At 37.3% G+C, this 12,087-nt stretch overlaps 1 protein-coding gene across 2 annotated transcripts in view; it reads left to right on the top strand.

Moving 5' to 3' along the window:
• LOC109001958 (nuclear pore complex protein NUP107) overlaps window positions 1–11,638 on the top strand; it is a 35,155-nt gene extending 23,517 nt beyond the window's left edge. For both annotated transcript variants that reach the window (XM_035692106.1, XM_035692107.1), the window contains exons 14-24: window positions 1,167–1,298; window positions 1,632–1,754; window positions 3,374–3,472; window positions 3,578–3,766; window positions 4,135–4,309; window positions 4,399–4,555; window positions 4,771–4,973; window positions 5,778–5,913; window positions 10,192–10,352; window positions 10,511–10,627; window positions 11,241–11,638. In XM_035692106.1, the coding sequence (XP_035547999.1) occupies window positions 1,167–1,298; window positions 1,632–1,754; window positions 3,374–3,472; window positions 3,578–3,766; window positions 4,135–4,309; window positions 4,399–4,555; window positions 4,771–4,973; window positions 5,778–5,913; window positions 10,192–10,352; window positions 10,511–10,627; window positions 11,241–11,309 (1,561 nt within the window). In that variant the 3' untranslated portion in view covers window positions 11,310–11,638. The remainder of the gene's footprint in view (window positions 1–1,166; window positions 1,299–1,631; window positions 1,755–3,373; window positions 3,473–3,577; window positions 3,767–4,134; window positions 4,310–4,398; window positions 4,556–4,770; window positions 4,974–5,777; window positions 5,914–10,191; window positions 10,353–10,510; window positions 10,628–11,240) is intronic.
• The last annotated feature ends 449 nt before the right edge of the window (window positions 11,639–12,087 follow it).

Raw genomic sequence — 12,087 nt, 5'->3', positions numbered from 1 at the left:
CCCCTCGCAACTTTGCGCCTCAGCCAAAATGGAAAGGCCGTTTGTACCTGGCAGGCTTGCCTTCTTTGCAAGCTTTGCGGCTCGGGGTAGCTCCTTCTGCCCTAGGAGTACCTCAGTGTAAGACCAAGGAGCTGCCTGATGCACCATCGACGATGGTGGGGGCACCCTTGGAGGACCAGCACCTCTACTAACCTCCTTCGACATCCCTGTTTGTTCCAACCTTCTCATACCTTCTCTGACTCTGTTTTCCTCGCACACACCAGAGGACGAAGAAAGCTGCTTCAAGGTGTTGCTGAAATTCCTCCAGCCCTCCCCCTTCCATCCTTCCGGCACCACAATCAGGCCTCGCTTCTTCTCGTGACCAAACTTTGATAGAGAAAAGAACCTGCCATAATAATTTTGACCCCTCTACACCACAAGCATTTGGTTCCCTTTTCTACGAGTTCTTAGAAACTTTGAGGATGCCATTGAAGCCAACCACACCAGAGCTTCATGATCTATAGAGATATATTTCAACACTCGGTGACTACTCTGTGATTCTCCACCACATCGTGTTTTCCCTCTTAAACGCAAAAGTCTTGTGATCAATAATAACATCTTTGCATGACCCCATTGCAACCATCCAGATGACTAACAAAAGAGAATGAACACAAAAAACTTACGCCATTACCTGAACAGCATTAACGATTTCGCATGTGTACGGAGAGAAAAAGTGTAACTCCCTGTTAAAATTTTGTATTTTTATATTTTTGGTGTGCACAAATTAATTGTGTAATGTCCTTTCTGTTGTTCTAACCAACCTATCTATTAATATGAACCTTCCTACTTTTGGTGACCTCTTGTATGGCTACATACTGATGATAATGATATGGTCTCTTTTCATTCCTACCTACTGAAAGTCCATAAAATGATGGTTAAAAGAAGGTAAAGTGTTTGAAAGCAAATTCTTCTATAGATCATCATAACTTTTTGATACTGAAATTGATCTATTTTGGTTCTCTTTCTTTTGGTGGTTTGCTGAGTGAATTTTCTGGTTTGAGTCATTGATTTGCTATATTTATTGTTCTGTTTGTCTGGGAACAAATATGTCCTTGTAAACTTTCCTAGAATATTTGAATCTGTTCAGAATAAGTTGATTGACCAATGGGTAATGTGGTTCCTGTCAGGCCTCATGGAGATCCCCAAATGATTCGATTTGGTGCACACCTAGTGCTTGTACTTAGACATTTACTTGCTGACGAAATGAAGGATGCTTTCAGAGAAAAAATAATGAATGTTGGTGATCTCATTCTACACATGTAAGTAGCTTGAAGTTGTGTTACGTTAACATACATATACCAAGGACCAATATAACTTGGTGAATCTTATAAGCATGATGCTGTAACTAGGGAGCAGATAACCAGTAACTAGATTTTTAGCAGGAAAACAAATGAGCTCGTGTAGTAGGATATTTTGCAGGCTTATGACTACTGGTAACAAAATGCATTGAAGTTTCTTCTGGTTTTTTCCATTGATAAAAATGCACGCAATTTGACCATGTGCATAAGTGGTTTATGAAGGATTATTATGTTTGTGGTAATAGACAATTTTACTTTGTTTGTCATTTATATCATTGTCTTTTCTGGTTTCAGGTATGCAATGTTTCTTTTTTCAAAGCAGCATGAGGAGTTAGTGGGCATATATGCTTCTCAGCTTGCACATCACCGTTGCATTGACCTCTTTGTGCATATGATGGAACTGAGGCTGAACAGCGGGTATAAATAACTTCTTATCAAGTTTGTGCTTCTCATCTCTTTGTTATTTTTTTTCTCAAAAATAAAATCACGGCGCTGGGATTTGAGTTATATAGATTGCCTAATAATTTTATGTGATGAGAACTTGAGGGTGTTATTTTGAAGAGTGATATCTTTTTCTAAAGGGAGGGGGTTGTGCAGTTTTCTTTCCAATTCACTACTTGTGTTCTAAGAATGTTCAGAAACTTCTATGAATAAAACTTCTTGATTACCTATATAAAAAAAAAAAAACGAATGTTCAGAAACCAACCCTAAGACAGTTAAGCAGAAGATTAGGGATGAAGAATGCAATTGATATCTGTCAAGAACATATTGTCTCTGGCCACATGTGATATTATCTTATCCTGACTGGGCCCAAGGGGAGTGTGGGATTACTAATCTCATTTACACGTGAACAATCTGTTGTCTTACACTTGTGACTCACTATGCCTTTCATCTACTTTGAAAATCGGATCTGTCCTGATTTTCAGATATGAATATATTAGATTTTAAACACTAAGGGCAGGTTTGGAGGGTGAGATGAGAATTTTGTGTTTTGTTTTAGTGTTTAAAATATTATGTTTTAGTATTATTATTGTATTGGGATTTGAAAAAGTTGAATTTTTTATTATATTTTGTATGGAGATTTGAAAAAGGTGTAATGATGAGATGAGATGAGATGAGAATTTTGTGTCTCATCCCACCCCCCAAACCTACCCTAAATGGCGATAAACTTTGAGACCTGTCATGGTATATATTTGTCCCAGTTTTGAAGGAGATAAGTTGTATGTGTAATTGAGTGAATCTAGATTGTCTTCCAAGACTTCCATAGACAATGTTCTGACACGATACCCTTGACCATCAGGCACATCCACAAAATGAGATGCCTGTGTTATGTCAACTTTACATTATCTGTGGTCTAGCTTTGAGCTTTTAGTTTCATTCTTTTATTTCCTCGCTGTGTACTTTTATGTATCTATGTCTCTGTATAACAAGAAATAATACATGTGGTAGGCATAAGGAAATACATATAAAAAGAAAAAAACTCGATTTTGTTTGATATTACTTTGACGTCATACTTTTTTCTTATACTTTTTCTTTTATTTTTTTGGTAGAAAATATTGTTTCCTGCATAGATGATTGAGGATGATGGCAAGCACAGAGTAATAAGAATTGTGCCTTAATTGGTTTTATGAACTAAACACCTTAGTTGGTGGGATCATTGCCAAATGCCAACCAACTTCAATTACTGTAATGCACCTTTGAGCGCAATGCACAGTGGGTCTGAATGCCGATTCTTATGCTTAAACCAAAAACCGGTTGCCCCGATTAAGGGGGGGGGGGGGGAAGGTTTATAGCTGAATCATAGCCAACTCCTTCCCCAAGAGAGGGGAAAAAGTTTTGGAGTCACTGTCAGTATACTACTGTTGTTGATATTCTGGTTTAATATGCAACAGTGGTTGATGTCTAAGAGATACTCATTTTGCAATGACTAGGATTGTCATCTTATAGTGGTGTATCTAGTTGTATCTGAAGTATTATTTTTTCCTTATTATGTTTTGTGTGAATGTTTTATATTATAGTTTTTGGAATGCCAACAGGGTGCATGTCAAATATAAGATCTTCCTTTCTGCCATGGAGTACTTACCATTTTCTCCTGGGGACGATTCAAAAGGCAGTTTTGAGGAAATTATTGAGAGGTATTAGTATCTCTTCAACAGATTCTTGGAGTTTTGAGGTAGAAAGAACGCAAATGATGCTATTTCTGTATACTGTTAAAAGAATTTCTAATATTTTTTAAACAGGGTATTGTCAAGATCTCGGGAGATCAAAGTTGGTAAATATGATAAGTTATCAGATGTACTAGAACAACACCGGCAGCAGGGTCTTCAAAAAGCTATGGTTATCCAATGGCTTTGCTTTACACCCCCATCCACAATTGCCGATGTTAAGGATGTTAGCACAAAACTTCTTTTGCGAGCCCTAATACATAGGTAGTTGATTTCAACTTGTATAGCTGGATGTATAATAAAATGTTATTGTTATGTTATGTTACAATAAAATGTTATACCCTATAAGAACAATAAGGGTGATGCCCCAGCAGGTTATATGCAAGGATTAATAGCTGTTTGATGGAATTTGTTTATTAGTATCTTTTGTTCTGGCTGGCTCACAAAAGCTAATTCCAGGAGAATTGTGTACCTCACGTGTTAATTGAATATGAAGAAACAGAATGAGAATCATATACTGGTTTTTGGGGTGTTATTCTGGAAGATGGGTTTCTGCCATGACTTTATTACAACCTTTATTGATCTTGTCTCACTTGATTTTCCGGAATCTAACCTTTGGTTTTTTTCTATAGCAATATATTATTCAGGGAGTTTGCTCTGATTTCCATGTGGAGAGTGCCAGCAGTGCCAATTGGTGCGCACACATTACTCAGTCTTCTTGCTGAACCTTTGAAGCTGCTTTCAGATAATCATGATATGTTGGAGGATTATGATATTTCTGATAATTTGAGAGAGTTCCAAGACTGGGTATGCTTCATTCTTACTCATTTAGTTGGATTTTTTTAGCTTGCTTTAATATAGTTCCGCACAATAATTTGCATTTTAATATTGTATAGAGTGAGTATTACTCTTGTGACGCAACATATCGGAATTGGCTCAAAATTGAATTGGAGAATGCAGAGGTTTCACCCCTAGAACTCTCACAGGAGGAAAAACAAAGAGCCATTTTAGCGGCCAAAGAGACACTGAATGCATCTCTCTCACTTCTACTAAGTAAGTTGAATTGACTATCTTACTTATAAAAAAAAAAAAAAAAATTTGAATTGACTATCTTTTTATTGTATGCAAAAGCATAGGCCAAACTTTTATTCTGAATTTGCAAGAATGTTCTTTTGTGGTATAATTTCCGTCAAGAATGGTGGATTCAGGCTCATAATACTTACTTTTAAGAAGTTCGTTAAATTATCTTTTTTAACTGCTTTCTCTAGGAAAAGGAAATCCTTGGTTGGCCGCAACTGAAGATCATATATATAAATCAGAAGAGCCTTTATTTCTAGAATTGCATGCCACAGCAATGCTCTGCCTTCCGACTGGTGAATGTATGTCTCCAGATGCCACAATGTGCACTACTTTAACAAGTGCCCTTTACTCTTCAGTGAGCGAGGAAGTTGTGTTAAATCGACAACTAATGGTATGCTTAATTTTTTTGCTGTGGGTGACAACTGATGGGAAATAAATGGAAAAAATAAATTTTTTTTTTGGTATTGAGTTGATGTTACGAGTATGCTTTCGTCAGTCTTCATTTTTCTTTGACTCTGGAAAATGATAGTCAAATTATGGCTCATCATAGGTCATATATCATAGGTAGAAGTAGATGAACCTTGAGTATAAAGAATCCGTTTGGCTTGATTTATAGACTTTTTTTTAAAAGCTAAAAAACTACATTTTTTTCTTTTATCATTTAGTTGATTTTAATTGCATGACTTTTCATGAATTATTTGTATCACTAAACTAGCACGTTTAGGCTATGCTCTTGGTAATGTCCTGTATACTTGGACTCTTGCCTATTCTTATGATCAATAAAATTTTGTTTACCAATTAAAAAAAAAGCTTACCAATTAAAAAAAAAGCTTAACCTTTAAAAGAGTATTCATTGGGCTCAGCGATAACCTACAATAAATGTAGACTTAATTGAGGAATGTAGTCATGGCCAAGAACAATGAAAATGTATATGATTATTATCTTTCATACATTACAAATGAAACAGACTAACCTAATCAATTCTACATTACCTAACATCTTACAGAAATTCAACCCAGAAATCTGGTCCTGGCTCTGTACCTCACCCTAGAAAATGTAATCAATGCTAAAGCCTAAGCCTACACTCCACATAAATCCTTGTTGGCCTTTGGCAACCAAAATTTTAATGTATCGACACTGTTTATATTTTTGTTTGATAGTTGCTTTTGCTCACATTCTGAACATTTCTGGGCAGGTGAATGTCTCCATATCAACGAGGGACAATTACTGCATTGAGGTTGTACTGCGATGCTTGGCAGTAGCAGGTGATGGAATTGGGCCTCAGGAAGATGGTGGCATACTCAGTACTGTTTTGGCTGCTGGCTTCAAAGGTAAGAGGCACTATAGTGGTACAAACTTGGTAAATTTGCATGTGGGTTGCTCTTGTATCACTAGGACTTCACTCCTAGGCATTGCTCTTGTATATGACCCGTGTACTTGGGCTTTTGCCTATTTCTATGATCAATAAAATCTTATTTACTATACTTATAAAAAAAAAAATCTTATTTACTGATCCAAAAAAAAAGTTTTGCTATTTTTTGCTGTTGTGAAGTGTTGATTTCTATAGTCAGTTGACAAACCATGTGTGAACATAGTTCATTTTTAAGGAACAATGGCAACATAGACTGTTTTTTTTCTTACTATAGGGGAAGCTGATAATTCTTCTCAGACTACCCTTGTTTCCACCAAAATTTGGTTTTTCTGAAATATTTTTGTGCTTGGTGGTGTTTGGCTGCTACTTACTATTGTCAATCATGAAAAAATAACTCTTTCGGAATATTGTATTGAATTGGGGAGAATCTATCAAACTTACCATTAACGAGTAATCCAAATGTGGGTGGATTCGGTCAGGGGGATGCTGAAATCTTACTTCAAGATCCATTACGTGTCCAAGGCCTTAATTTTTCTATTAGATTTTTTATATTTTATATTCATTTTCTATTTCATATTAAGATAAAATAAGTTATAACTATAATATATAATAAAAAAAGCGGGAACAAGCAATATGTGACTTGCCCAAGGCAATAAATTATTATGTTAAAAAAGGTTGACTTTTTGCAAAGTGATGAGTTGTGGGAATATTATGTTTATAGAGGACATTTTCGATGGATTGGCAGTAGTGGTATGCAAATTAATTTTAGCCAACCAAACGCCTGAATATTTTCCGTAATATTGTTTGAATCTTCACTAAACAATGAAAAATGAGTGTGCATGGGCCAGGTAATGATACTTTACCTATCAAAAAAAAAAAAGAAAAAAAGAAAAATGAGTGGTTTTACTTAAGATGTTTTCTCCTTTTTTTCCCTTTACGACTTTCCAGATTACTTTTTGGCCACTTTCCATCGGTTCTTGTCTGTGCTGGTAAGGTGTCGAACAAACAGTCCTTTAAGGTTTGAGAACATTCAAATAAGAACTAAAAGTTTTGTGGATAGGGTGCGACATTTATGGGGTCCTATAATTTCTAGGACATGCAGTCTTATCTTAGATAGCAAATTAAAAGCTTTGAAGTTGGATTTTAAGAAATGGAGCAAGGTATTTGGTCATGGTGGGGAGAGGAAACGCCACTTTATGGAGGAACTCATGATCTGGATATTCATGCAGAACGCCCTTTGTGTGAGGCCTAATTGATGAGAAGGGATGAAGTCTCTAGTAAATTGGAAAGGATTATTCTGTTAAAGGAAACTAGTTGGAGACAGAAAACGAGAGTTCTTTGGCCTAAGAAGGGAGACAATAATACTAAAATTTTACATCTTATGGTCAACTTGAGTAATAAAAACAATTATATTGATGCCCTACCTATTGATGGGGAACTCTCTTCAGACACCAGAGAAGTGTGAGACATTTATGTTGTTTTTTTAGACACCAGAGAAGTGTGGGACATTTATGTTGTTTTTTAGACACCTGAGAAGTGCAGGACATTTCTGTTGTCTTTTTACCCAACTCTATTCAGAACGATTAACCTGGAGGCCTTGGTCTTGGTTCTATTATCGAGAAGGATGTGGGGTGGTTGAAGCAAGCTTTTGAGGAGAATGGGGTTTTCGAGGTGGTGAGGGATCTTAATGGTGATTAGACTGAGCCTTTCTGTTTTCTCACTAGCTTTCTTTCAGTCTTGTTGGGATGTTCTCAAAGTAGACTTGATGAATTTATGCAATGAGTTTCATGCTTGTGGCAAGTTTGACAAGAGCATCGATGCTACTTTATTTCCGTTATTCCCAAGGTAGCCAAGGCGGTGAAGATCAAGGCCTGGTTGGAAGTGTTTGTAAGATTATCTTCGAAGTCCTAGTTAGTTGACTATAGGTGCTATTGGCAAAAGATTATTTTCAACTCTCAGAATATATTCATCAAGGGGTGACGGATATGAGATTCAGTTCTGATAGCCAACGAATGTTTTGATAGCATAATCAAATAAAGGATTCCAGGGGTTAACTGGACTTGGAAAAGCCGTATGACGATATGAATTGGGCCTTTTTTATGTATTTATTCAGGAGATGCAATTTCAGGGAGAGATGGTCGGGGTGGATTGCTCATTGTGTTTCTACGGTGCAGTTTTCAGTTTTGATAAATGGTACCCCTCAGGTTTTTATAAGCTCTTGGAGATTGTGACAAGGGGATTCTTTATGTTCATTACTCTTTGTAGTGGAAATGGAGGCACTAACCAGAATGTTGTCAGCTGTTGAAATTAGAGGGCTTTTATCAGGTTTTCATTGGGGGACAGGAAGAACGAAGTGTTTGTCCTGTGTCATCTCGTGCTCATTGATGATAAATTCTAAAAGCATATCCATCATTTGCATAGTTTATTCTTATGATTTGAGGCTGTCTTAGGATTGAATATCATTTTGGCCAACTTTGAGTTAGTTCTAGTTGGAAAAGGGGATGGCATTGGCGGGTTGGTACGTATCCGTGGCTATAATGTGTCATCACTTTTTATAAAGCTTCTGGATCTCTCATTGGTGGCGCTTTTAAGGTGAAATCGATTTGGTATGTTGCATTTGTTAAGAGTACTTTTTCAAACCTTCCCATGTATTACTTATCTCTATTCCCTCTGCTCCTCTGAGTAGCTCACCATTTTGAGAAGCTTTAGAGGGCTTCTTGTGGGGGAGGAATAGGCAATGAGTTGTTTCACCTAGTCAAGTGGTCCAAGATGTGCACTCCATCGTTATTAGTCGGGTTGGGGATTAGAAATATGTTATTTTTCAACAAAACTTTGTTGGGGAGTTGGATTGGGAGGTATGCTATAGAGTTGGTAGTATTGTGGTGAGTGGTGGTTGGAGCCAAATACACATGTGGGGAGGGGTGTTCCAATGAGGTTAGCGGGTCATTAGGGGTTTAGCTGTGGAAAGATATCAGGCAAAGGGGGGCATTTCCCATTTATTAGATATGTCATATGAGGTGGGTGTTGGGTCAAAAGTTAGATTTTGGTTTGATGTAGTGCGGGGATCAACCTTTGAAGACTATCTTTTCAAAGTTGTTTTGTTTATCCCAATGCAAGACTGCAGTTGTGAACAACCATCAAAGCAGCCCAAGATTGGGAGGGAGATGGTGATGCTCTCTTCGTTCTTCAACAAGTTGTAATCTTTCAGGGGAGAAGAGGAGGTGATCTAGTATTTTGGATATAGTCCAAAGACATTTTTTAGGTTAAGTCTTATTTCACTGTGCTCATTCTTTTAGTTGGCTCTTTATATCCTTGGAAGTTTATTTGGAGAAACAACGCGCCTTTGAAGGTTGCCTTTCTTTTTGGTTGTCCACCTTGGAAAAATTCATAACCACTAATAATTTGAGAAAGAGGCACATTGTAGTATTGGATTGGTGTTCAAAGTGTAAGCAAATTGGGGAAAGTATCGGTCATCTTTTGCTACATTATGAGTTGGCTAGGGAAGTATGAGTGGTGATATTCAGCAGTTTTGGCTTGAGTGGGTAATACCCCTACGAGTGGTGGGGTGCATGAATCCTCATGGAGGCCATAGAAATTCAAATGTTTGGAGGATGGTTCTCCTATGCTTGTATGAGTGGTGATATTCAGTAGTTTTGGCTTGAGTGGGTAATACCCCTACGAGTGGTGGGGTGCATGAATCCTCATGGAGGCCATAGAAATTCAAATGTTTGGAGGATGGTTCTCCTATGCTTAATGTGGTGTATTTCACAACAATACAATGTTTGAACTTTTAAAGGCCGAGAAATGATGGTGCCAGGGTTAAAAGCTACTATATTCAGCACCCACCCTCTTTGTTTGGATGGCTGTTCACCCCAGTTTTAAATCTCCTAGTTTTTTAGACTTTAAAGGCTTTTCTCTTTTTGTTCTCTTCAATTAGGTTTTTCCTTCTATATACTTCCAGTGTACTTATTTTGCCAGGCAATTTTTTAGGAGGGCATTTTAGCCCAGTTTTAGGGGGGATTCAAACCCCCCAGCTGAGGGCCCCATGGTCCCTAAGTCCCTTAGGACCTGGGTAGTGGCCCGTTGACCCACAGGCCATTGGCATATTTCCTAATTATGTCCGTCTGTGCTCCTAATAAAATTCATTAATTTTCAATAGAAAAAAAATGTTTGTAGATGTTGGAGGGTGGGAAGAATTGTGTAGGTTTTTATACCGTCTTGCTTGTTTCTAATGCAGGTGAGCTTCTTCGATTTCAAGCTGGAGTTACGATGGAGATCTCACGATTAGATGCTTGGTATTCAAGCAGAGATGGTTCTTTAGAAGGCCCAGCAACATACATTGTACGGAGTCTTTGTCGTAGGTGCTGTCTTCCAGAAGTCATTCTTCGATGCATGCAAGTAAGCTTCTCCCTTTAGAGAAGTCTCTAGTTAATGTCCATCTTTAAATTATCATTTACAATACAGTGCTCCCCTCTACCGTTTTTATTTTTATAGACTCCTGTTTCAAATTTCCTTACATCAGCAGCTTTTTATGGTTGTCCTTGTCTCATTTGTAGGTATCAGTTTCGCTCATGGAGTCGGGTGATCCACCTGAAAGCCATGATGATTTGATTGAACTAGTTGCGTGCCCTGATAGTGGATTTCTTCATTTGTTTAGCCAACAACAATTGCAGGTAAGCTAACAAATAGTTTTGATAATTTTTTCTGAGAAAAAAAAAATTTAATCCTTTGCTTGAGTTTTTTTTTCTTTTTCCAAAGCCAAAGGGTAAGGTACACGATCCAAGGTTGGTACCATCCACCTCGGTGTGAGCATGGCAGTTCTCTATATTAGTTGGGGAGACCCTTGGTAGGGCCTGTATGGTGGGGGAGCTGCATGCATTCCCTTCCTCAAGGGGAACTTGGACTATAACTTGACCCCAGCCTTGTCGTAAAGAGGCATTAAGTTGGTGGATAGGGATGATGAGCACAAGTCTGATCTTCTTAACACCATGCCCATGGATTTTCTATGGATTGGCAATGCTTTCCACTAATAATGTTTGCTTCTTTCCGGACTTTATTTTGCATTTCTTGAGAATGGTCTACTATTGTTGGCGGGGGTCGCAATACTTCTCTTGAATTTTTTGTATATCTTATAATTTTTTTTCATAATTATATAGGGGTTCTCAAATATATTTTCTGTGGGCTTGAGTTTCTTCTCCCCTAAATAAAATTAGAAGGCCAAATTTTTGTTATAATAAAGCTTAAGAAACTGTGATTTCATCTATTTGATTGATTTTCCATTTTCAGGAATTCTTGCTGTTTGAGAGGGAATACTCAATATTCAAAATGGAGCTTCAGGAGGAACTTTGTTCTTGATCACTGCAAGTGGTGTAAAATCAAGGTCCCTGGTTCTTAGTACAAACAAGGCTTGGTAGTGTTGTAAAATGGACGAGTTGACGTTTTATGTCATCGTTTAACGTTTTACTTTTCTTCTCGTAATATTTGTTCTTTAACTCAAAAGGGTCGTATCATCTGCAATTAGTTCATTATCTGTGACAATCCACTGTTTCAAAGTGTACAGAGCTACATTTGAATCGATCCTCAAGCTCAACCAAGGAAATGAGGTCTTTAAAACGTGTTTTATGCTGCCAGGGCTTGCTTCATTTCGGCTATTTATTGTGTCCGATGTATTTCTGTTTTGCACCTTTTGTAATTGAGTTCTTCACCTCCTTTTGTATCTATGTTTTAATTGATAATCTTTTTTTTTTTTTTTTTTTTTTTAAATATAACGTGAAATCCATGGCTAATAGATTTGAATAGCATCGTGTTGCTATTGCAATTTTTTCCTGATAATGGGTCGCTCCAAATAACGCAATGACTTGAGATAAATCTTGAGTCGGCTAGATTAATGCAAAATCCACAAAACCATGAGGCATTATTACCCAAATTTATTAGCTTACCCTTGTAGTGGTTCGTGGCATTAATTGAACATTCTGGTATAATTGTATATGCAAATACATTTATTTGGTGACATTGGTGAGCAGAAAAAGGTTGCTCAATAGTCTCCTGCTTTAGTTGGAGCCCTATATGTGAGTCTCCCGCTTTGGTTGGAGCATTAAAAATAGATATTTCAGAAGAAGGCTGATGATTCATC

This window comes from Juglans regia, chromosome 7, assembly GCF_001411555.2.
Source record: "Juglans regia cultivar Chandler chromosome 7, Walnut 2.0, whole genome shotgun sequence".
NCBI classification, from domain to species: Eukaryota; Viridiplantae; Streptophyta; class Magnoliopsida; order Fagales; family Juglandaceae; genus Juglans; species Juglans regia.
Note: the sequence above shows the minus strand (reverse complement) of the source record. Positions and strands in the feature narration are given on the sequence as shown.